This window comes from Balaenoptera acutorostrata, chromosome X (genome assembly GCF_949987535.1).
Source record: "Balaenoptera acutorostrata chromosome X, mBalAcu1.1, whole genome shotgun sequence".
In the NCBI taxonomy this organism is placed as follows: domain Eukaryota; kingdom Metazoa; phylum Chordata; class Mammalia; order Artiodactyla; family Balaenopteridae; genus Balaenoptera; species Balaenoptera acutorostrata.
Genome location: NC_080085.1, coordinates 42,620,500 through 42,645,721, shown reverse-complemented (window position 1 = coordinate 42,645,721; position 25,222 = coordinate 42,620,500). Strand labels below are relative to the sequence as shown.

General features: G+C 52.9%; 2 protein-coding genes across 3 annotated transcripts; both read right to left on the bottom strand.

Moving 5' to 3' along the window:
• Nucleotides 1–640: 640 nt before the first annotated feature.
• SUV39H1 (SUV39H1 histone lysine methyltransferase) lies at nt 641–13,136 on the bottom strand. The gene is made up of 6 exons (XM_007180299.3): nt 12,930–13,136; nt 10,662–10,807; nt 8,390–9,052; nt 3,132–3,278; nt 2,919–3,048; nt 641–2,183 (listed from the first exon to the last, which is right to left on the bottom strand). Exons 1-6 carry the CDS (start codon nt 12,946–12,948, stop codon nt 2,050–2,052), a joined length of 1,239 nt encoding a protein of 412 aa, XP_007180361.2. The 5' UTR covers nt 12,949–13,136; the 3' UTR covers nt 641–2,049.
• Nucleotides 13,137–18,147: 5,011 nt separating this feature from the next.
• On the bottom strand, nt 18,148–24,897 carry WAS (WASP actin nucleation promoting factor). Of its 2 annotated transcripts, XM_028165992.2 has the most exons (12): nt 24,736–24,897; nt 24,226–24,366; nt 23,168–23,254; nt 22,964–23,066; nt 22,810–22,851; nt 22,663–22,716; nt 21,829–22,003; nt 20,777–20,819; nt 20,421–20,574; nt 19,805–20,211; nt 19,449–19,563; nt 18,148–18,408 (listed from the first exon to the last, which is right to left on the bottom strand). In XM_028165992.2, the coding sequence occupies exons 1-12, from the start codon at nt 24,865–24,867 to the stop codon at nt 18,353–18,355; spliced, it is 1,509 nt and encodes a 502-aa protein (XP_028021793.2). In that variant the 5' UTR covers nt 24,868–24,897; the 3' UTR covers nt 18,148–18,352. The 2 variants fall into 2 exon arrangements, with proteins under 2 accessions (XP_028021793.2, XP_057394322.1); XM_057538339.1 differs by lacking the exon at nt 21,829–22,003 and having other exon boundaries at nt 22,663–22,741; nt 24,736–24,886.
• Between the last annotated feature and the right edge of the window lie 325 nt (nt 24,898–25,222).

Sequence of the window (25,222 nt, the reverse complement as noted above, 5' to 3'; positions counted from 1 at the left end):
TGCCCTGAGGTCTCTGAGCTGTTGAGGATTCTGTCACCTGTGTGTGAGGTCTTTGAAATATTTGGGTATCTGTGTCACAGCATGTGCGGTCTCTGAGCAAAACCAAAGGGCACTGGCTCACGTTCAGGTTGAGGGATGATAAAAACAAGGACATATACTTGAAACACCATCTCGTTGTGATCTGCTTTATACCTTGGCACATATAGGTGCTCAATAAATATTTGCAGAAAAACCTTCCCCCAGCACACACAAACTTCTCTCTTTGAATGTAGTAGGCAGGCTTTGGGCTCAAAACTTTGAAGAGCAGGGAGGATCCAGCTAGAATTGTGTCATATTTCTGTATCGCCACTGTATTTATTTCTCTGGGTTTTGTTTATGGCCAGTGATCATGGTTTGTCCATTTAAACAGCAATGGATTTAGTTTGCTTTTCAGTGCATTATAAAATTTAAGTATAAAGCAAGCTTATTTTAGGTTAGGATGTTATGTAGACGACGGTGCAAGTGGTGCACTGTGGGGAGTGTTAGTCAAATGGCTGAGGTTGCAGGACCGCGTTCCTGGGCGCCCCCCGGCTCCCAGCCTCTCATGTCCCCAACCCCCACCTACACAAGGTCTTCAATCCCCACACCTTGGTTTGTTCAGTCAATAATTTGTTTTATTGATGCCCATCCCAGGCTGGGTAGGGCTGAGGGATATACAAGAGGAGAATCAGATTCAGTCCATGCCTGAAGGTCAGTCTGGGGTGGGGAGCACGGACACACAGACGGACATACAAACGGACACACAGATGTGGCATCTGGTGGCAGGGCACAGTCTCACGTAGGGACACTCTACGCATAGGTAGTCAGGGAAGGCTTCTTAGAGAAGACCTCACAGGGGAAGCAAGGGGCGAGGCAGCCATCAGAGCCTTCGCCTTTTGTACATTTATGGGCAGGTAACTTTTGAGACCATTGGACCCAAGGTGAGCACAAAGGGCCAGGGCTGGGAGGCAGCAGAGGCTCCCCTCGCCTCACCACACCCTCGTGGGTAAGCCATCCCCACCCCCATTCTTGGCCTGTGCTTTGCCTTCGGCCACATGGGCCCGTTCCTGGGATCCACCTCCATAGTTTCCAAGGCTTCCCTGAGACAATCCACGTGGACCAGGTGCTCTGCCCAGTGCCTGGCACCTCATCAGCACCCCATCAATGCACATTTTGTCCTAAGTGCTATCTACAGCCTAGCCAGGTCTCAGTTCCAGCTCTGGGTACTCCCAGCAGTCGTTGCACCCCAGGTTAGAGCTCCCAGCACCCTTTGAGCTCCTGAGAGCCCTGGGCACCTTCTATGTACTCCCAAAGGCAGAGCTCAGTCCCAGCCCACCTTAAGGGCTGGGAAAGTCTGGACTGCCTTTCACTGGCCAGCGGGCCATGGGCATCCACTGTCCTTCCAGTGGCATGTGGGTGTCCACGTCTCAGACGCATAGCCCTTAAAGAGAGACCCTACGGCTCTTAGGCCGACACTAGGAGCATGCAAGCATGAGCAGGAACCAGCTTCAGACCCCAGCCTTGGAGACCCCCTTTCTTTCACTAGCACGTTTCTGTGGTAGGGGAGACGAGTGGGCTGGGAACCCTGGGCTCTGGTATCAGCCTGTCCTGGGGCTGCTTCCCCACACCCTTGGGGCAGTGGGGAGAGGACCTGCAGCAGACCCTTCAAGCTCCAGGCAGAAGCAGGTGCAAAAACAAACGTCTTTCTATTCTGGGTCTGCACTGGGGCTCAGCCCTTGGACCTCCTTGCTAGGCAATGAATCCCAACTGCAGAAAGTCCTGGTGCTGAAAAATCAATTCCGAAGGTGGGCAGGGGTAAGTGCAACCCACGGATGGGGCTGGGACAGGGAGAGGGGACTCCTGGAGTCTGTCCTCCCCATGGCCCCACAGCCCCGAGCATGGGGCAGGTGGGGGCAGGCGGAGGCAGGCAGGAGGCCCTGGCAGTCGTTCCTCGACAGGAGGGCAGCAGTGGGTGGGTGGGGTAGGCATATTTAGGCCCCCATGGTCAGTCTGGCCTCAGACTTCAAAGGGCTAGAAGAGGTATTTGCGGCAGGATTCAGTCCCACACTTGCATTCAATACGGACCCGCTTCTTGGGGGAGCCGGGGAGCCCGGCCAGGCCAAAGTTGGAGTCCATGCGGGTGCTCTCCATGTCCACGGGGTCCACTGTGGAGTCATAGCCAGGGGTGGGGGGGTACTTGTTAGATAGAAGGCCTAGATGAAGTTGTCCCACTGCCCTTTTTACCACGGGACCCAGGGATCTTAGGGGCTGGGAGCAGGTCTGAGATCTGGGTCAGGAATGGGTCATGGGTTGGTGGTTTCAGGCAAGGGCCAGGGCTTAGCACTAGAGGGGTGTTCAGGTATTAGGAAGATAGCCAGGGATTGGGGGTTCTTGGGGGGGGTCAGGGAGTTGTCAGGGGCAACCAAGAGGGTTGTGTCAGGCAGGGGTCAGGAATGGAGGGTCACCTGGGCATCCAGAGGGGCATCTGAACTCTCCTGCCAAAGATCCCCCCTCGAGTGTCTCAGAGGTGGCTAGTTGGTCAAGAAGGGGACTGGTTGGAGGCCACAAGGGTGTCCAGAGGCTTAGAATGAGGAAGGCCAAAGGGGGTTAGGAGCGGGGAGGGTTGGGGGACTGGGGAAATTCAGACAAGATTGGAGTCAGGAGGAGTGTCATAACTCTTGAGCCAAACATCCTCCCCCAGGAGCCCTGGGAGAAGGTGGTATGAGGGTCTCAGAATTGGGGTCCAGTGGCTGGGAATGAAGGGACCCCCAAAGGGTAGGCAGGAGTCCAGGAGTCCAGATATGAGACTGGGAGTAAGAGCATCTTAAAGCTCCTTGGGGAGGGGTCCTTGTGCCCCACGTCATCGTGTGTCCCTGCCCGCGGTCCCCTGCCACCCCCACCTTGCATGTTGTAATCGAAGGTAAGCTCCTCGCCTGCCCGGATGGTTCTTGTGGCAAAGAAAGCGATGCGGGGCAGCCGCTCATCAAGGTTGTCTATGAAGACGTTGTACACCTGGAGGTTGGGGTCACACTGGGCAAAAAAGAACAGTGGGAGGGTGAGGAGGGGCCCCAGCCTGCTCCTCCCGACCCCCCGCCCGCCTGCGGGGTACCCACACTGTGGTTGACAAAATGGGAGATGTTGCCGTAATAGGCGGCGTCCACGGTGTACACATCCTCCACGTAGTCCAGGTCGAAGAGGTAGGTGGCGCCCTGGCGGTCGTAGATCTGGCCCCGCCGCTCTGCCTCCTCTGAGGTAATGATCTGAGGAGAAGGCCACGGGGGAGGGGAGGTTGGCCAAGAAGGTTCAGGAAAGCCAGCACAGCTCCCGACCCCCTAGCGTGGCCCCCCTGGAGGAGAACAAGGGAGTAAGGAGGCACCCGCACCCTGCGGCTGGCTCAGCGGGGCTGGACGGCGTGGACACATGCGAGGCAGTGCCACACAGGGTGTGTCAGCCCTTCTCAGGCCTCTGGAGGGCACAGGGAGTCTCAACGGGAGGCGGAGGGTGGCCACAAGGTCCAGGAGTGACAGACAGAGGTCCCCATAGTGAGAGACCCATAGTAGGACATAGTGAGGGGACCCAGATCAAGGGCGAGGAAGAAAAAGACCCAGTGCTCAACAGAGAGGGGTGGGGAGAGTGGGGGTGAGAGAGGCTGACTGATCCAGGGCGAGAGAGCCTGAGGCACTGCAGGACCCAGCACTAGAGAACCGAGCCAGTGCAGGGTGGTGCAGACAGCAAAAGCAACACGGAGTGTAAGCTGAAGAGAGAGGCCTGGGAAAAGGGAGACTGAATGAATGAGAAAGGGACTCAGAAGAGAGAGCTAGAGGCAGAGAGTTAGAAACACAGACAGAATCTTAATGCAAAAGATCCAGGTCCAGAAAAAAGGCCCAAGACCCCAAGTAGTCTGAGATCACAAAAAAGAGACCAAGGCCAAAAACTCAGAGATGGAAGAGGAAAGAAAGGGGACCAGAGCACAGAGCAGAACACCTCGCTCAGCCCTGACACCGCGCACTGCCAACCACTGGTATTTAAGACAGCAGTAGGCATCTCCTCCTCCCCAGATGGGTTCCCATCTGTCCTAGTAACTGGACCATTATCCTAGCCCAGCCTGTCCTTGCCTCCCAAGTGCTGGTGATGGATTCCTCACCCCAGCCCCTGCCACACCCCATCCCTCCTCTCCATCCCTCATGTCCCCTCTTCTGGGCCCATGCCTCTGGGAGGGGTCCCACGGTAGCCAAGATTGCCCCCTCCTCAGCCTGGGTGCCCCTAGAACAGGGCCAGCCTCGTTCTCCACTCCCGGGTTTCTGCCCGGCCCTCAGACACAAGTGCCAGCACAGTACACAGCAGACACGCAGCAGATGCCCGTTATTTGTATCCTGCTTTCTAGCTCGGAGACCTGACCTCTGTCCAGCAGTGGTCCTATAGGCAACTCAGGCACTCTCTTCTCGCCACACCCCTTATTCCTTCCTTCTCCCTTCATCAGAGACCCACTGCCCACCACCACCCTCCTGCCACACTGGGCGTAAGCCCGAGACCCACCCGGGCCTCCTTCCTTGCTCATCCTCACGCCAGCCAGTGACCTTGCTCTTCCTACTTCCGGTCTTGACCAGCCTCCGTTTTCTCTAGCCTCCTCCCTGCCTCCTCCACCATCACCTCCAGCCTCTGCTCTGTGCTGAATGCCGATCAAAAACCCCCTTAGAAGACCAAGGCCTATCCCTCAGGCCACACTGCTCGCTGCCCCATACTCCAGCTCCGTTCCTTGAGGAACCTGGCTCCCCCATACCCCCAATTTTTGTTTGTTTGTTTTTTCACTCATTCATTCAGTGGATTTTCATGAGGCCTACCCTGTGCCTGGTCCCAGTACTCAGGGGTTACAGTTGGGTGGGGGAGACACAGGAACCAGGCTTGGTCCTGGCCCTCAGGGGTCAATTTGGTGGGGAAGTCACAGAGACCAGGCCCAGTCTGGCCCTTGTGGGTCACAATCTGGTAATATAGATGGACGCAGACACCCACAGTGCTTAGAGTTTGAGGGGCAGCGGAAAAGAGATACACCATCTAAAGCAAACTGCAGATCACACAAGGGCTTCGACCAGATTGAAAAGTGGGGACTCTCCTGAGGGACAAAACAGGAGCCACAGAAGCATTTTGAGGAAGAGTACGTCAAGGTCAGTCTCCCTCTACCTCCCAGAGAACACATACTCTTCCTTGTGACATCAGCTCCAAAAGATGTCACTTCTCTGTGCAGCCTTCCTGAAGCTCCCAATCCCCACCCACCGCTACCTTCAGAAGCCTGGGATCAAAGGACAGCCTCTCCTGGGCTCATGAGCATACTGGGTGGTGTCTGGGCCAGCTTTTCCCTTTGGGCCCCTCCCCAACCAGAGGGAATGCCCACCTCCTCCCCAGTCTCCATCTTCCTGCCTGTTCTGCCCCTACCTGCTCCCCCAGTCTCCCCAGGAGTGAGTCACACTGAAAACCCTGCAGGGCACAAACGGTTCCTTCTGTCTTCTTTTCAGTCCCACTCTGTAAGGGGTAGTCCACCCTGAAAACTTGAGAACAAATCAGTCCATGTCCCTGCTCCCCAGCAGTTCTCCGGAGTGACTGGGGAAGACAGATGGGCTAGAAGCTGGCAGCTGGGAAAGGGTTTTGATGGGAATGGGAACCAGAAGACTCGGAGTCCAGTTGCTGCTCTGCCCCGCCCCGGATATGGGATCCTGAATGTTCTCTCCCTGCCCCTGTTTCCTCAGCCAAACCCCCCTCCCAAATCCAAAAAACACTCCACCAGGTTTGGCAGCATACCAATTTTAGACATTTGGGCCTTTTTTACCCACTTTACTAGCTTGGTGACTCTGAGCACTTTACTATACCTCTCTGGGCCTCAGTTTTCTCATCTGTCGAATGGAGATGACAATGACAATCATCCCAACCTGATAGGGGCTGTTGTCAAAATCCAACAAGATCAGAGATGTGAGAGGGGTTTCTGTTTGTTTTTTTGTTAGGAGTGGTTATGAGTACTGTAGCTTGTCAAAATCTAACAGGCTCCCTGATTTTGTGCACCCTTTCCCAAGAAAGGAAAAACTGCTGCTAATTAAATGATGATATACCATCATTTAATTAAACTAAAGCGAGACTCACTTTCATTTCAGAGTTGTTAAAATATGAAGAAAGTGCATGTTTCAGAATTGATGAAACAGGCTGTGTTCTCTGCTGGGTGAGGGTTGGGGATGTTCTGACAGAACGTGGAAGGGCAGCTCACGTGGAGGGACTGTCAGTGCAGAGGTGGAGAGTGAATGGGGGTCCAGATTGGAGGAGGACAGTGTGGTGAACGGGTTGGGGATATGCCCTTGATTACATAACACCCAGTAGGACAGCACCGCAGGGTGCCCAGAAACCGCCATGTTTACAGCGTGGAGGAGTAAGGACACTAAGGAAGAATGGTGGGAAAGTATTGGGCCCAGGGGACCTTGGGGTGCCAGTGAGCTGAAGACTCTTCCTCCTCCTCGCCTGTCAGGATTCTCCTGTGCTGTTGACAGCTCCTCCAAAGACTGTCAGTGCAGTGAAGCTAGGGATACCCCTGCTCTGGACTTCCTCTAGGACTGCTGACTCCTGTGGGTGTGGCCACCTCATCCCCTGCACTGCTAACATAGCTCTGGGGTGTGACATCTCTTCCACACTGTCACTGTCCCTCTAAGGTCTGGACATCTCCACCAGAGTGTCAGGGCACTGAGGGTGTGTACACTTCCTCCAGGCTGTCAGAGTCTCTTAAGTGTAGACCTGAGCTCCTTCAGACTATCACTATCCCTCTGGAGTGAGGACACTTCATTTTCCTGAGTGTCAGGGCAGTGTGGGTGTGGACACTTCCTAAGTCAGACCGCCAGGGTCCTTTGGAGAGCCTGCTCTCTTCCTCAGGTCACTCTGGGACGTGGACACCTCTTCCTACAGATTGTCAGGACCCCCCTTCTCTAGACTGTCAGGAACCCTCTGGGCTGTGGCCACCTCCTCCTTCCTCTAGACTGTCAGGTCCTTCAACCTGTGGACGTTTCCTCCACCCGACCACCAGGCTTATCTGGGGTGTGGACATCTCCTTGTCCAGACTGTCAGGATCCTCTGCAGTGTGGACTGCTCTGCTTCTAGACAGCCTCTGCCCCGCCCCCAGCCCCAGGGGCTATGACCCTCTCTACTTTATAGTTCCTCAGAGCAGGAGCCTCTCCTCTTCATCAGTGTTATCACTACAGTGTGCACATCCTCTGGTGTGCGTCCCTTAGGCCAATTCTGTCACTTCCCAGCCATGTCACACCCTTAAGAGACCCACAGAAATACGGAGGTGTTTGGGGTTGTCATCGTGACAAGGCACACTCATGGATTTAAATGGTCAAGGTCCAGGGATGTTAAATGTTCCCCAATGCATGAGATGGTCCTACGTAACAAAGAACTGCCCCACTCCAAATGCCCACCATGTCCCACCTTAGAAGATGACACTTGCTGTTGCAGATACTTGCTAGTTATTCACCCAAATCCCTTTTTGTTTTCCACTTGGGCATATGGCTGAATCACACTTGACAGCTGCTTTGCACTGAGGTAAGGCCAGTGACTCGGTTCCAGCCAGTACGTGCGGGCAGACATGATGTGCACCGCGTCTGGGCCTGGCCCCTGAGAAATCTCCCCTTCTGCACCCCCCAGCCCACTTGCCAGGCAATGCTGAGGATCAGAGGCGACTCTAAGGCATGGCAAAGGCACAAGAGGGAAAGAACCTAGGTGGCCACGCCGTCGTGTGGAAGGATATGACCTAAATGCCCACACTGGAGGAGCAAACAGACTTATAGCGTGCAAAGCCATTAAGATGTGGGGCTTGTCTGGTCCAGCGGCTAGCCTGCTGGACACAGCCCGCCTTTCCCCAGTGTCCTGCACGGCTAAAGGAGGAGGTAGCCAACCTCCCCAAGGCATGTCTACATCCTACTCCAGACTGTGTTCCTTTTGTGCAGATTAGTAAAAGGTGCTCCTTCCGGGTAGATACTGCTTGGTGATAAGCTGGACCCTCGTGAAATGAGAAGAGGAAGTGCCTTTTCAGGTGACGCAATCCTGTGCAGACCACACGGCCTGTTAAAAGGAACGCTGCCTGGATTTCAGTTCCCACTTTCCTCTTTGCTAGGTACCCTTATGAAGTCAACCCAGTCTGGAGGTATTTCAACGTGCCTTTACCAGCTTGGGATACTCGCCCCTGCCAGGATGTCCCCCTCACACTCAGGTTCACCCCCTCAACACTTTTCCCACAGGGAAAGCAGGGAAGCTGCAGGCACACAGTGGGGAGAGCTGGGCGCGCACGGTGGGAACACACGTGGGGAGAGCTGCGCACACCCGCCCAGCCCCGTCTCCCTACCTCTCCCACGTACTCCATGACGAAGCTGTTCTTGCGGATCTTCTCCAGCGTGCGGACACCCCAGCCGCGTCCATCATCTGTGCGGAAGATGCAGAGGTCATAGCGGATGCCCTTCTGTACCACGCGGTTGGGGCAGTCATAGCCACAGCGGCAGCGGGAGTTGCACTCGTAGATGGGCAGCCCGGCTCGCAGGCGCACCTGGCCCTGGTCATTGTAGGCAAACTTGTGCAGCGACGCCCCAGGGCAACAGCCTCCAGCAGGTGCCCACAAACAGTCTTGGCACTCGCAGCCCACGGCCACCTGGTTGAGGGTGATGCCCTCACCGACACGGTACTCGTTGATGTACACGAAGGCCCGCGGGGGGCCGTCCAGGTCCACCTCGTTCTCCACGGTGATGCGTCCCAGGTGGCTGCGCTTGGCGTTGAGCTCCTGCTCCCAGCGCCGGAGCGCCCGCCTCTGCTTGGCCTTCTGCACCAGGTAGTTGGCCAGGCTTGGGTCCAGGTGCCGGGGTGGCTTTGACCGGTGGTGCCGCCGGAGCAGCTCCCTTTCCAAGTCCTTGTGAAACTGCTTGAGAATGCGCACACACTTGAGATTCTGCCGTGGCTCCCAGGTGCTCTCTGAGTCTGGGTACCCACGCCATTTTACCAGGTAATACTCCTGTTCCTGGGGGTGGGGTGGGGAGGGATGGGGTCACTGCAAGTGACAGATGAGACCCTTGGGCCAGCCCTCGTGAGACTTCCATCCCAACGCCTGTGGACAACACCCAAACTGTTCCCCCCGTTTCCTGGAATGACTCTGTGTAGTGGTTAAAAAGCATGGGCTCTAGAGTGAGGCTCACTGGGTTCAAATCCCTTGCTCCCACTTACTATCTGTCTAAATCCCAACTTTTAATTTAATCTCCCAAACATATTCCCTCCTGCTAGCTGTTCAACCCAGCTCTCGAAGTCATTCTTGACTCCTTTTTCTCACACTCCCCACATCCACTCTCAGGAAATCCTGTCAGCCCCGCCTTCAAGCTACATCCAGAATCCTACACTTCAAACCTCTGTCACTGTCACCACCGTCATTGCTCACCTGGAGTGCAGCAGCAGCCTCACCTGTCCCCCTGCTTCCACCCTTGCCCCTACAGTCTGTTCTCCACACAGCAGCCAGAGGGATCTTTTCTTGCTGAGCGGCAGCTATAGGATAGAGTTTAACTACACAGATTCTACAACTAGACAAATCCTGAATCTGCTGATCCCTAGCAGTGTAAACTTAGGCAGTTATTTAACCTCGCTGGGCCTGTTTCTTCATCTGTGAATAAGAAAAAAAAAAGCTGACATTTTTCTAGCATTCATTATGTAGCAGGTACTGTTCTAAGCAACTTACATGTATTATTATTATTTTTTTAAAAAAATATTTATTTATTTATTTATTTATTTTTGGCTGTGTTGGGTCTTCGTTTCTGTGTGAGGGCTTTCTCTAGTTGCGGCAAGCGGGGGCCACTCTTCATCGCGGTGCGCGGGCCTCTCACTATTGCGGCCTCTCTTGTTGCGGAGCACAGGCTCCAGACGCACAGGCTCAGTAGTTGTGGCTCACGGGCCTAGTTGCTCCGTGGCATGTGGGATCTTCCCAGACCAGGGCTTGAACCCGTGTCCCCTGCATTGGCAGGCAGATTCTCAACCACTGCGCCACCAGGGAAGCCCCTTACATGTATTATTAACTAATCTAACCCTCATAACTCTATATGAGGTAGATACTACTAATTATACCCATTTTATAGATGAGGAAAATTAAGTACAGAGAATTTGGGTAAGTATCTCGGGGTTACAGAGCCAGAATCTGAACCCAAGCATGCTGGCTCCAGGCTGCTCTCTTAACTATCCTGCCATTACCTCCTCTGGCAACAACAACAGTTCCCATTTTACAATGTTGTTGGCGGGATTAAATGAGTTTCTGAAAGGAAGTGCCTGGCACGAAAGTGCTCAAAACCATTAGCTGTCATTATCTCCACTCCTGGGCTCAACATCTCAATCTTTGCAATTGGTTTGTATTCCTAGGGAGGTGGGAGGAGAGATTTATCTGGGGATTCATTCTGGCTCCTGCCCCTCTCAGAAAGCCACTTAGTTTTCCCACCTGTAAAATGGAGATGATAAGAGGGCCTACTAATCCTATTTTTTTAAGATCAGAGAAAATTGCTTTTGGAAACAGATGTGGGTAATTGGGGGTAAGGGGGCAGGAAGCCAGCTTCCTTGAGTCACCCCTGCCCCGGCCATGGTCACCCCAGACTCACGCGGATCTTTTTGTAATCGCACAGGTACTCGACTTCAAAGTCATAGAGATTCCTCTTGGAGATGCCAAGGGCAGGGCAGGAGAGTTTGGCCAGGCGGCACAGGTCCTGTAGCTGATTCCAAGAAGACTTGCAACACACACTGCAGCCTAGAACAAAGGGGGCCAGAAGGAACTATTGCTGTGCATCCTGGCAAGGCCAGGGGTCAAAGAGGACCCCAAATCCTCCCTGGGACTTCCAAAGGACTACCTCAGAGTCAGTGAAATTTAATCCACAGGCCTTCCTAATGCTAAGACCCCTCTACAACAAAAACATGCCACTCCCATCTACCCCAATGCTCACTGTCCAAGGCTTTCCCTGGGGCAGAAGACTTCCAAGTGGGATCTGCTGCATGGATTGTCCTAAAGGAATCTATTCCCAGAGCTTCCAGCTCCCTCTATACCATTCCTTAAACTGCCTGCAAACCTGCCTGAAGTTCAGGACCTAATCATCCTTCTCCCCACTTTGCAAAAGAAAGAGAACAACCCCCTCCATCTCAGTAGGGTGCATTTCCCCAAGGGGTGTGGGTAGGGATGGGATTAAAACCTCCAGGGCACCAAACAAAGGCGTAACTAGAAAGACTGGTCCATAATCCTTTATCTGAAGCTCCTGGGGCCAGATGTTTTGGAATCCAAATTTCTTTTTTGGATTTTACAAGTGCAGTTCTAGGTATATCCCATACATTCCCTAACACACCCCTACTGTGGTCAGGGACATCAAGCCATAATCAAATACATTAATAGTTCTGTAGCAAAAGTCTGAATTTTCACAAAAATAGGCGAAATAAAGCTGCAAGATAGTGGCACTGAACAGTCCCTCCATATAGCCTAGTTTTACCACTGAATGATACCAAATTTAAGTTTTCAGGGCTTTTTGGATTTCAGAATTATGAATAAGAGATTGTGGAGTGGTATTAGATTACAGGAAGCTTCCCCAAATGATTAGTGTAGGTGCTTTAAACCCACAAGGTATATTTTTTCACGCTGCATTTTGATTTTCTCTGTCTCATCCACATTTCTGTGAAGGGTAAAGCTGGCCCAAAGTGGTGTGCTCTGAATTCAAGAACAGACAGAACAATATAGGTTAGTTACAGTAATTATTTTAAATATACCTGGAATGTTTTGGGGGGCTACCAAAAGTTTTCAGGACACACATTTTTTTATTTAAAAAGGCTTCTTTTGGTTCAAGGCATATTCTTAACTACTGTGCTTTAGAAGCCATTTTATCAAATCATTTCACAAAACCCTTATTCCAAATATAGTCAGTCAGTCCTCATCCTGTTTCATCTTTTAAAAATGTTTAATATTTTCTACCTTCCATTACAAAAACCAAACATTTAAACTCATGATGAAATACTCTAGATGTCAACCTACAAATGTACAAGAGTTTTGCAAAATTATTACGTGTGCATTTCCCCCCCTCCACTTAGGCAGGCCTAGTGGAGACTCGGCCTGTACCCACGCCTTCCTTTCCCTGTGATGCCTCTTCCTTTCAAACCCTTAACTTGCTGTTGAAGCCCCGCTAACGTGGTCCCAACTCACATCAGCTGCTGTCTCCGCACTGACCACAGATGGACTCTCCTACCCTCAGAGCTCCCCCTCACACTTGTGGAACCCATCCTCCCCGCAGCTTCCCTCACCCAGAGGGGCCCACCTTCCCCAACACACTGAGTCACCCCTCCTTCCCCGCGCATGGGGGGAGTCCAGCTCTCCCATTAGGGAAGCCCCCTTCCCCTCTTCCTGGGCGAGCCCTCTCTGCCGCAAACCCCTCCCCCACCACGCTGCGAGGAAATACCCTCCCCCAGAAGAGTCCCCGTCCCCTAACTCCGAAAAGGAGGTCCGTCCCCTTCCCTCCCCTCCCCTTCCGGCGTCTCGCGTGGACACCAAGAGGGTAACGGTCACCGGCGGCCAATTTTCCCGCGCGCGGGCGCGGCCTCCCAGACAAACCCCCGCGCGTGCGCGCGCCGTCCGGTCGCGACCTGCGGCGCGCGCGCCCCTCCCGTGTCCCCACTTAGCCCCGTGCCCGCCGCGTTCCGAGGCACGCGCCCCCTCCCCTCAGCCCCGCCCAGCCCCGCGCGCCAGGCCCGCGCGCCTCGAGCTCCAGCCTTTCGGCGCCGAGCTTCCGGCTCCCGACCCCGTGGCCTCGGACGCCGGGGCCCCGAGCCAGCGACGCCACCCCTCCAGCCCACCCGGCCCGGCCAGCAGGCCCGCGTCGCTGCCGCCACTGCTTCACCTTTTAAATTTTCCGCCATCTTTCCCCACGGCTAACGACATTCGGGCCTAACCGGCCTCGCGAGAAGAGAGCTCGCGCGGGCGTGGCCGAGAACGCGCAGCCTATTGGCCGCGCCGCGCCTCGAGCAACGCCCGCGCGGACCAACCGGCTAGCCGTGACCGGACCCCTCCCCGCCACCCGTGTCGGTCCCGAAGGCGGGTGCTCGCCGGCGCTTTCCCAGAGTGCGTCTGGGCGGCGGCGGCGGCAGCTGAGGTTGTTGGAGGCCCTGCCTGTAAGCCGGTCTGTCTGTCACGCTGTCAGCCAATCACGTTGTCAGCCAGCTGCACGGGGGGATTCTCCGTCCTGTCAGACCCCCAATTACCGCCGTCAGTCCGTCACCACATTTTAACCCCAAGCAGGCCGTGACTCCCCAGGTGGATTACCTCCACATACAGCTTGCTCAGGCAGTCACCCGACTCAAATCAGTCACCACGACCACTGTCTCATCAGACCTCCGGCCCCCATTCACGCTGTCAGTCTGTCAATAGCAGCATCCATTCGTGCCCTCGGGCCAGCTGCGAGGCCCTCAAGGCAGACACACGGCGCTGACAACAGCTACGCTACTCGCTGCTCGTCAGGCAGCCTGTCATTCCCTTAGACTGTCCCTTCATCACACCTACAGTCGGTCCAGCAACCGGGCTCTCTATCTACCCTGGCTCTGGGAGTAGCTTCGAATCCCCTGGGGAGAATCATCTCACCACCGCCCAGGAAGCCACAGCAACCAGCCGGGCCCTCGGGCTGGCTGTGATTATGTCAGGACAGGCTGTCATTGTCAGCATCTAATGTAGCCCTGGCAGTCACGCTCTCCACTGTCAGTTGGTCACTCTGTAATTCCCTCAGGTTCCTCCTCATTCACACCATGATCAGGCACTTTATTCCCTCAGAGCACGTAGTCACAGCAGCTAAAGCCTCCAGGCCACCTGTCAGTCGTCAGCAATCTGTCATTTCTCAGGCAAGGCATGCCCCCCATTGGTCGGTCAGTCAGCAGCCTCTGACCCCGGGGCCCTCTTGGGGTGGCTGTGATTCTATCCATGGACAGCCATGGGGTCAGGCAGCTATACTGATCTTTCAGTGGGTCAGCTGGTCTGTGACTCGTTCAGTCTGCCCCTCATATCAGTCAGCCAGGTAGCCATTCTCAGCATCCGACTGACCACATGGTCTGTCAAGCATGCTGTGATTTGGTCAGGATAGACAGTCAATCACCAGATACAGTTGCCTATCAGGCAGCCACAGATCTGTCCATCAGTCAGCCTGAAATTCCCTCAGGGTAGATCTCCTTTACACATCGCCAGACAGTGTAACATCCAGACAGCCCCTCAGGCTGGGTGTGATTCCTAGCAAGTCAGCCATTTGCAACATCCCGCCACCGAGGCAGGCAGCAACAGCGTGGATCATCAGTCAGCCAGCCTGTAAGTCCCTCAGGAGGCTGCCCATCTTTTGCACCATCAGGTCACCAGCCCCAGCCTGTCCCAGGCAGGCTGTAAGTCAGTTCGATTTTCAGTAGCTCACAGTGTCAGGAAACTGCACTGTCATTTCCTCAAATTGCCCCTCTCCCTGTCAGTCCATGAGATATATAGTCAACCAAACGGTTATACAGTTAACCAAACGTTTCTACAGTTAACCAAACGGTTATACAGTTAACCACACGGTTATACAGTTAACCACACGGTTATTTTGTGCCTGCCAGGCCAGCTGTGCGCCGGTTGGAGAAATGGCTGGTCAGGCTGAGGTTCCATTAGTCCCTGCTTCATGAGTGGAACAGTTAACAGTGAAGTCCCACCATAGATTCCCTTTCCCTCCCTTATTCCTTCTAGAACAGAGTCCGATGCTGGTCCTCACATGCCCCCAGTCTCCCCCAGCAGGCAGGACCCTCCCAATCCCAGGAGTCCAGGAGGCTTGTCTAACCCACCAAAGTGGTTTAAGGCATGACCTCTTTCTGCCTGAATCTGGGGGAAAATGTAGAGGTTTATGGGTGTTGGGAAGCATCCCTTGGTCTTCCCCAAACAGTACAGTGTAGTGGGTAAAGGCTGGGATTCTAGAGCCTAAGTACCTGGGTCCAATCCCAGCTCCACCATTTACTAAAGTGTGTGACCTTAGGCAGTTTCTGCATCTGTAAAACCTCGGATGAATGACCTTGGGTGGGCATCTCCTGCTCATCTAGAAAATGAATCTTTCTGGGGCTTCCCTGGTGGCGCAGTGATTAAGAATCCGCGTGCCGATGCAGAGGACACAGGTTCAAGCCCTGGTCCGGGAAGATCCCACATGGCGCGGAGCAACTAAGCCCGTGCGCCACAACTACTGAGCCTGCACTCTGGAGCCCACGAGCCACAACTACTGAGCCCACGTGCCACAACTACTGAAGCCCGCGTGCCTAGAGCCTGTACTCTGCAACAAGAGAAGCCACTGCAATGAGAAGCCTGCGCACCGCAACGAAGAGTAGCCCCTGCTCGCCGCAACTAGAGAAAGCCTGCGCACAGCAACAAAGACCCAACCCAGCCAAAAATAAAATAAATACGATAAACAAATTTATTTAAAAAAAATAAAATGAATCTTTCTGGACTAGCACCTTTTCAAGAGACCTCAAAGTAAGAGGCTACCCTGTTATTACTGTGTCCTACTCCCAGCCACTCGTCTGTTCATTCAGAATTAATTTAGTGCCTAACTGTGTATACTGCATCTCCCAGTGTGAGGCCAATACAAGGTTTTATCCATTCCAAGCTGCACAAGTTTGACCTGCTTTTAATGTAAACCTCATATGGACTGTACCACACATACAGAAAAGCACATAGACCATGGGTGACCCATGTCATGAGTTTCACAAGCGAACATACATGTGGAGCCAGAATGCAGGTTAAGGAACAACATCCCCAGCCAGGGCTCCAGAAGCATTTAATTTTTTAACATCTCTGAAATCAGGCTGTGTCTCACAAGCACTGATGGGTCATAATTTAATTGGCAGTACTTTTTCGTCTTTCTTAGAGATACATAGAATAACGACGCATTTTGTAATCAATGGTGACTCAGGATCAGGGACACCCAGTAATAACAATAGTTACAACAGCAGTAGCAGCATCTGATGCTTATAGATGCCTACAGGGAGCCAGGAACCTTGCAGACACCATCTACTTTAATTTTTATCTTCATTTTAATCTTCATTTTAAAGACTGAGGAAACTGGGGCCCAGGGAGGTCAAGCAACTCGCCCACAGTCAACTCTTTTACCACAGGTCTGTGCTTGCTCTAGCCTGTGCTCCTGGAGATTCAGAGGTTGTGTGATGTAAGGTCTTTTCCAGGACAAAGCCTGCCCAAGGGGTTACAGAACTCTGGGTTTGGCACGGGGGAGGTGGGGGAGAAGTGATACGATAGGCCCTTCCTAGACTCAGTGCTCGCCACAGGAACCGACCAGGGTTGGGTGGGGAGTGGAGTAGGGGATGAAGACTAATGAAAGAATTAAAGGGAACCTGAGACTCCCCCCTTCTCCAGCTTCCACGGCTGCGGGAGAATTCTTAAGGGGCAAAGCCAGCTCCCACTCCCCACACCTCCACCCTCCCCTAACCCCTCAAGCTGCCCTTGGATGGTTCAGAAATTCTTCCATTGGTTTTGCAGATGGAAGAAGTCTGCCCTCTTTGAATTTCCCCTCACCTTTATCTTCCTCCCCCCTTTCTTCTTCCTCTAAAGGTAGGAAACCTGAGATCTTGAATCCACCAGGTTTCAGAAATGGGAAGGAGTAGGCACCTCTATTCTAGGCTTTGATGTGCAAGAGTTTCTAATTACTCCTTTGGAAACAGCTTTAAACACCACGGACAGTTTTGAGTTGTGCCTTTTTTTTTTTTTTCCTGGAGAGAAAGTTCTAGAGGAGGAGGGTGACCCAGTGGGATCCCAGTTGGAAAAGGTTACATATTGTTGCCCCCATTGTATAGATGAGGAAACTGAGGCTCAGAGGTGAGGCATCTTGCCCGGATTCTAGAGCAGATCTATCTGATTATTAAGTCTTTGCTTCTTCCATTGCCATTGGCCGGGACTTGGTTTGCACTGGGAACTGGGCAGAACCAAATTTTAAAATTAAGAGGGAGATCCTGCCCATCAGGATCCTAGTGTGTGAGTTGTGTGCATGGAGAGTGGGGAAGTCTGACCATCGAGTACTCTCTTGATCTAATAGTGTTGATTGAACGTTCTTTTTTAAAAAAATAAGTACGTGAATGAACAAATAACTCTCTCACTCATTCACCACACTCAGCCTCACACCAAGCTTTTTCCCACCTCAGGGCCTTTGCACTGGCTGTTCCCTCTGCCTGGAATGCCCTTCTCCCCAAATATTCACATGGTTGATTCCTCTCTCTTTAGATCCAGAATAACGGTCACCTCCTCCAAGTGGCTTTCCCTGAACATTCCATCTTAATGTCACTTCCCCTCAGCACATCATAGCACTTATCATGATCTATAACTATCTTTTTTTAAAATTAATTAATTAATTAAATTTATTTTTTGGCTGTGTTGGGTCTTTGTTGCTGCACGCAGGCTTTCTCTAGTTGTGGCGAGTGGGAGCTACTCTTTGTTGCAGTGCGCAGACTTCTCATTGTGGTGGCTTCTCTTGTTGAGGAGCACGGGCTCTAGGTGCGCAGGCTTCAGTAGTTGTGGCATGTGGGCTCAGTAGTTGTGGCTCGTGGGCTCTAGAGTGCAGGCCCAGTAGTTGTGGCGCACGGGCTTAGTTGCTCCGCGGCATGTGGGATCTTCCCGGACCAGGGCTCGAACCCGTGTCCCCTGCATTGGCAGGCGGATTCTTAACCACTGCGCCACCAGGGAAGTCCTATAACTATCTTTTGTTTCGATTTAATTCCTTGTTTCTTGTGTGTCTTCTGCCCTAGAATGTTGACCTCACAAGACCAAGAATTTTTGTTGTTTTTTTCCCACTGCTTTATCCCTAGCCCCTAAAGTAGTGCCTGGCAATAAATATCTGTGGAGAGAAAGAAGGGCAGAAGGAAACAAAGAAGTACAGGCTAAATGACCGAGGGAACAAATGAATGAATGAATGTATACCTATAAGGTTAAATAAATGAAATGGGAATAAAAGGGACTTAGGAGGAAAAAGGACCCCAAATTCCCACATTTGGAATATAAAGGAACTAAGATTTAAAGAAACAAAAAGACAGTTATTTTATTTTTGTTTAAAAATCCTTGAGTGAGTGAGGAGAACTGAGAAATTGTGTATAAAAAGGTCCCCTGCTATTGCTAGGGTGAGTGTCGGGCGGGGGGCAGTCAGAGATAACAGCATTGAAGGGGTGGGTGGGGAAGAAATGGGACTTAGGGGCCTGGAAGCTGAGAGTGGAGGGTGGCGAGCAGGACTGCCAGGGGAGTGAGCACAGAACAGTGGGGGGGGGTGGTGACTCAGTCGTCCCATTCATCATCCTCATCGTCATCGCCGGCCTGGTCCTCCCCTTCGTCTAGAGGGAGAGAGAAAGAGTGGAACTCAGGATGGGCAGGAGGGTTCAAAAGCCCTGGGGAGGGGGGTTACTAGGGCCTGGGAGGTTGGGACTCAGGGCCCTGGGGGACTGAGATCTCGTGCTTGGAAATTAGATCTGGGGCCTGTGTGTTGGATGAAGAAGGGGCCCCCTCAAAGGAGGGAGATTTAGGGGCAAGTTAGGGACTATAGCTGGGGTCTGGGTTCTAGTTGGAGTCGAGGTTAATATTATTGTCAAAAATGTGTGGTTAGTTGGGATATTACTGTCACACAAAGGGTTAATTTTAACAGACTTATCACTTAATGGGGTGTATTTAAATATTAGCAAAGGTGGAGGAAATTACAATATTATTGTTTCATAATGGGTTAAGGTTAACATTGTTGACACGGAATGGGGTTAATGATGATGCCATGGTCAAAGATGAGGTTCGTTATGATAGTGTCATGTAATGGATTCATGTTTATCTTGTGAACAGACTCTGGGGTTGATGTTAGTATTATTGTCAAAGTTGGAGTTAATTATATTATTGTCACCTAATAGGATGAGGTTAATATTATGCTCATATAATTGTCATAAATGACAATATTGTTGACACATTAAGGGATTAATGTCAACGTTATTGTAAAAGATTGGGTTAGTTATAATATTATCACATAACGTTAAGGTTAATCTGTTGACACATGGAGTTAGAGTCAATATGATGATCAAAGATGGGGTTCTTTATAATATTATCATCACATAGTGGGCTAATGTTAATACTATTGAACATATGGGATTAATGTTAATATTATTGTCAAAGATAGAGTTAATCATATTACTGTTACATAATGACAGTTAACATTGTAGAAAAAGAGACTGATTAAAGATTCATGTTCATGCTCTCATCAACAGATGGGGCTAATGTTACTATTGATGGTGGCTGTTAGGGGTGTTTTTAGGCTGACACTAGCTGGGAACCAGGGTCGGGGTCCCGGCAGGATGGGCTCCGAGTGGCAGGCTCGCAGGGGAAGGGGGGCTCTCACCCGAGGAGTGGATGGCTCTGCTTCTCTTCTGCATCACGTGCATCAGGGCCCCCACCAGCCCCTCGGAGCTCTGAGGTGGCGGTTGCAGCGCTGAGCTCTCTGGGGCCCCAGGGGTCTGCAGCAAGCAGGGTCCAGCACACAGGGCTCAGGGCCTGTGAGAGGAGCGCTTCTCCCCGCCCCTCATCATCCTTTCTCCTCCCACACACTCCAGCCTCCCCACCAACCTCCCAACCCTATCACTCAACCCCCAAATCCTGGGACCCCCATCAGTCTCGGCCCTGGCCCCCTAATATCCTGACTTGTGCAGCACACCCCAGGGTCCCAGTCCCCCAATCCTCCATCACGCCGGCCCTCACCTTGTTCAGCTGAATTCCCTGCCGGATTTGATCCAAAAGCGCCCCCCGACCCCCACCAGGGGCCAGGCCCCCCACAAGCCCCAGAGAAGGAGGGGGTGGGGGAGCGATTGGTCCGTCCCCAGAGCTGGGTGGTGGCGGTGGTGGCGGTGGTGGCGGAGGCAGGGGCGGCCCCCCAGCTCCAGGGGGGGGAGGGGGCGGTGGTACAGAGCGTCCAGTGGCTGGAGGGGGTGGTGGCGGAGGGCCCCCTCGGCCCGGGGGTGGGGGCCCCCGGGGAGTTGGCGGGGGAGGAGCACCTCCCGAAGGTACAGGGGGTAGTGGGCCAGGGCGACCCTTGTTACTCCCCACAGCTGGGGGCCGGGGGGGCTGGTTCCCTCCTCGGGATGGCGGTGGGGGCGGTGGAAGCGGCTCTGAGGGGGAAAGATAACACAGAGCTATTGTTATAGTTTTCTTCAGAGCCTCAGTTTTGCTCATTTGTAAAATGGGTACCCTAACCGACCAACTCCCAATTCAAGCGGTATAGGGGTTTCCATGAGGACTGAGTGCCTGCAGTGTATCTCTTAGAGATCAGCTACCAGGGTTGGAGAAGAAGGGGGTGTCCAGAAAGAGGGGGGCTCACCCTGGCGCCTCATCTCCTTCCGCACAGCCTCCAGCCCGCCCTGGTTCTCAATGAAGTCATAGATAAATTTGGAGGTCTCTGCATCAGTGAGCTGGGCCTCACTGATTCCCGCCCTGGAGAACAGGCTCCGCAGATCTGGGTCCAGGTTGTTCACCTGCCCAGGAGGAAAAAGGCCAGGGCAGGGGTAGGGGAATAAGGTGGGGAGGGAAGGGGCACAGATTATCATGGGGTCCACCCCAGAGAGGGATCTAAGAGGGGTGTGGGAAGGGTGGGGTCTGGGGGTAGGTCTGGAGCAGTGGACTATGGAAAGGTAGGTGGGAGTTGAGTGGGGTCCAGGGGACTTTGGAGTTACTCACGTCAAATCCATTCTGGGGGTCCCACCCCACGTGGCTGACATGTCTGGGGGAGGTGAGGAGACCCCAGTGAAGCCCCACGGCCCTTCCTTCCCTCTCTTCCTAGTGAAGCCCTCTTGCCCTCTCCTGCCCAGAGGGACTCTGAGGGGCCAGAATTAATGAATGAGTCTTAAGTGAATGAATGAGTGAGAGCAGTAGTTATGGAACTAGAAGGGGTCCATAGTTTGTGGTACCCATCTGTCCGCCCAGCCCTCTTTCCACCATCCATCCACCCATCTATTTGCCCATGTAGCCATTCACATTCACCTGTCGGACCATTGATCTATATACATTTGTCTCCCCACTCATCTGTCCACACACATCTATTTACCCATTTGTCCACCAATCTGTCCTAACCCACACTTGTCCATCCACCCATCCATCTACCCATGTGCCCATCTTTCCATCCATTCACTCACTTGACTACCCATTCAACCACACACTTCTGTCCATTTACCCATTGAACTGTCCATTCATCTGCATATCTGGCCACTTATCCATCCCCATCCACCTTGTCTGTGAACAAATCAGCCTATATACCCATCAGACCACATACTCATCCACTCACCCATCCATCTACCTACCCACTTCCCATTTACCCATCATCTATTCATTCTCCAACCCACCCATTCATTCATTCATCCAACTATCCATCTACCCACCCATCCACTCACCCACCAGCCCACCCAGGGTGGGACTAGGGTGGGACTAGATTGAGGTGAGTGAGGTGCCTAGAGAGCAAAATTTCAGGAGGCACTCACTCTCTGAGTCATGAATTGTAGTTGCATGACCCGGAGAGTGACTGCCTCTGTAAAAGTTTGCAACCTTTGTGCCTTTGGTGCCTCTCCCTAGTCCCGGCTTTGAACCCACCCACCTACCCATCCACTCATCTACCTACTCACCCACCCACCCATCCATTTTCCCATCCTTCCATCCACTCAACTCTCCTCCTATCCACCTGCTCATCTGCTCCCCCACCCCCAGGATCCGTGGGCCCACTGGGGAGAGGTTCTCACTTGAATCCACTGGGTGCCCCAATATCAGCCTTGCTGATCTTTTTCTTCCCTGAGCGTTTCTTATCACCTGGACCAGGCCCAGGTGCAGGGAGCCCACGGTATCGTGAATTCGTGATGTCTGGGTTCTGGATGTCCACTGTCACCAGCCCCAGGGACAGTGAGCCAGCTGCTGGGCCTGTGGGGAAAAGTGGGTGACTGGGCCACTGACAAACTTACCTACCAACCAGAGCATAGGAGCAAGAGACAGGAAGATGGTTGAGGGAATCTGTGTGTTTGATGGTCATGGAGGGAGTGGGTGAGGGGTCCAGATAGGGTTTATGGAGAAGTGGGTGGGTGGGTGCCACAAACCATCCATACATTCACTGATTCATTTATTTATTTATTTACTCATGCTTATCACTTAAGTACTGACTCATTTATTCACTGGCTCATCGACTAATTTGTTAAATTATTCGTTCACTCATTCAATAGTTGCTTTCTTCACCGATTGAAATGTTATGTCACTTATTCACTTATTCACTGCCGAATTCATTCACTCACTCACTCATTAACTAATTTACTCAATCATCCATCCATCTATTCATCCATTTATCCACATACCCACTCACCTATACATCTCTACACCCACTTATACATCTATCTATATTTTCATCCTTCCATCAATTCATGCCCCCGTTCAACCATCTTTCCACCACCAATCCATCCACCCACACATTCACCCACTTATCGCTGCACCCACCCACCTACTCATCCATCCACCCACTCCCCACCTGTATATCCATTCACCCCCCCCCCACCTGCCCACGTAGAGACACAGGGAAGAACAGCACTCACCCCCTTGGTCTCCACCTGGGTGTGGGGGCAGGGGTGGGAGCCCTCCTCTTCTCTCTGGGAAGATGGAATGGGTAGAGAGCTATCGCAACCCTGCCACAGGTTCCTGGGCTAGCCCCTTCTTACTCCTCCTTGCACTAGAGGACTCACCTTCATTGGCTGGTACTGGTGGAGGGGGGAGCTGGCGCCTGTCTGTGGAGAGACAGGTGGACTGGGAATCAGAACCATGAGAGGGGCTTTTCCAGCTCCCCACTCTTGCACTCACTTCTGCTCAACCTCTTTTCCTCCCCCAAGGCCTCCTCACCTCCACCTTGCCTCTGATTTCGTTTTTGTATCTTCTCCTGCACCAGGGTCCGGAAGGCCCGGGCCTCACCCTCGTCTGCAAAGTTCAGCCCCGCTTGGCAGTCCTGCACGTGCGTCGGGGGTCAGTGGCCTTCCAGGTCCCCCACACCTTTCCCATCTCCTCCCTGCACTCCAACTGAGGCCCAGGGGTTAGGTGGTCACTTACATCTCCAGCGAAGGTGTGGAAAAAGGGGGTGGGAGTGGAGTAGACCAGCTGTGAGTACAGCTCCTGTTCCCAGAGCAGCCGGCCAGCCTGGAGAAGTGGGGAACACACTGGCACTGAGGCGTGCCCTGGGTGGCAGGCCTCTGTTTTCTGGACAGGGAACATGGTATACAAACTTGGGAGCCCGGGATCTGATTTGGAGATTTCCAGCTCTGCATCGGAGAGTTGGGGGTCTAGGTGTCAGATGTGGAGGGTTGAGGTACAGTATGGGAATCAGACACTTCAGTGAGAGATTTGGACTTGGGGTCCAGGGCCCTAGATGTGGAACTTGGGGGCTTGAATTTGAGGATTTTGGACTCTAGTCCTAGGAAACTAAGCCCATTCATAGAATCATCCCAAATCCCCCCTTTTATGGGGGCCTTCATTTGGGCAGGTAGGGCTCCAGTATTGGGAGTTGGGGTTGAGGTTTGAGGTTCAGACATATAGACTTGGGAGGTTATTTTGGAGGGGGGTTCAGCCAACGTCTGTGCAATTTGAGGTTTGTAGAGCAGAGTTACAGCTTAGGGGTTTGGTCAATATTTTATGGCCCTGGGATCTTGATGTGGTCCTACTGGATCTACCTTTAGGGTTTAGAAGGATGAATTTGGGGTTTATGCTTAGAGAGTTTAGGTTGAGGATTTGTGGAACAGATTTATGACTTAGGAGCTAGGCAAAATTCTGGAGTTCAGGAGTTTTGATGGGCGATTTCTGAGACCCAAAATGTTGAGTTTCAAACAGATTGGAGGTTCAGGTAAAAATACAGTAGTCATCTTTTTGGAGTTTGTGGAACAGATTAGACTTAGGAGGTATACTAATATTGGGGTTATAGATCTTGACATGAAGACTCTGGGGCCAGTCATCGCAGACTTAGAAAGACAAGCCAGAGGTTGACATTTGGATGAAGTCTTTGGTTCTGGGGCTCAGGGGTTCATTGATCTGCCTGAGGGCTCAGGGCTATGGACACAGCTCTGGGTTTGTGGGTTGAAAACTGGGTTGTCTGTCCAGTGGGAGGCGGGGGTCACCTGAAGGCCGTAAAGGCGTATGAAGTAAGACTTCTGGGGGTTATCCTTCACAAAGCACACAGCCCCACAATGTTCCTTGGTCCAGTGCTCGGCTCCACGGGGCAGCGCCAGGTACAGCTGAACAACCGCGGTGGCCAGCGTCTGGGAGGGGAGAGCAAGACTCAGTGGAATCTGGTCAGGGGCAGCCAGAGGGTCTGGGAACCAGACCTGGTCCTTCCTTGCCCATGGCTGTCATGGCTCTGAAGGAAGAGCCGCAGCCAGAGGGAAACTGAATGGTCATCGAGATCTTCCTGGGATTGGTGAATGGGGGTAAGTGGATTCTAGGAGAGATGATGGAGAGGAAGAGGACAAGGGCAAGAAAGAGAAAGAGAGGAGGATGGGGAAGATGAGGAGAGAGGAAGGGGGGAAAGGAGGAGAGGGGGAAGATGGGGAAGATGAAGAGGCGGAAGAGGAGGAGGAGAGGAAGAAGAGGAAAGGGAGGCAGGGAGGGCCAGGAGATCCCCAGCTCACCCAGCATTTCCGTCCGAGCATCTCAAAGAGTCGCTGGTTCTCATGGTCCTGGAGGAGGGTGGAGGGTATGTTCTGCTGAACCCCTGGTCCTCCACGGCCCCCAGGCCTGCCTCCCGAAGGGCCCCCACTCATGGTGCCTCCTGCCCTTGTCCTCTCCGGCTAGGCTCTGAGTGCAGGGTAAGAAGAGGAACTTTCGCAGTGAGCAGGGGAACAGGAAGTGCAAAAAACCACAAGGGAAACAAGTCCTCCAGGGGCCCCTCAGTGGGCCTGGCCTCCTCCTCCTCCCCTAGACTGGGGCCCTCCTCCATTTGACTGGTTAGACCCATGTTTTGGACCAGCTCATGTCTTCCTCCTTTTTTCTTACTCTCTGGGGCCCATCTCCCTCTAACTAGCTTGGGCCCTCCTCCCCCTGGTTGGCTGGCAGCAAGAGCTAGGCCACTGCAGCATTTCTGCAGTGTGGCGGGGAGCAGTCATGGGCTGGGCGGCC

Excerpts from the sequence above, each read along its gene's own strand:
- SUV39H1 (XM_007180299.3), bottom strand. Across the intron at positions 3,279-8,389 it reads TCATGGAGTACGTGGGAGAG|ATCATTACCTCAGAGGAGGC; the intron begins GTAGGGAGACGG and ends CCTTCTCCTCAG. Across the intron at positions 2,184-2,918 it reads CTTCGATTACAACATGCAAG|TGGACCCCGTGGACATGGAG; the intron begins GTGGGGGTGGCA and ends ATGACTCCACAG.
- WAS (XM_028165992.2), bottom strand. The coding sequence starts at position 24,867 with ATGAGTGGGGGCCCTTCGGGAGGCAGGCCTGGGGGCCGTGGAGGACCA. Across the intron at positions 23,067-23,167 it reads TCCACACCTTCGCTGGAGAT|GACTGCCAAGCGGGGCTGAA; the intron begins GTAAGTGACCAC and ends ACGCACGTGCAG. Across the intron at positions 18,409-19,448 it reads CAGAGCCATCCACTCCTCGG|ACGAAGGGGAGGACCAGGCC; the intron begins GTGAGAGCCCCC and ends CTCTCCCTCTAG.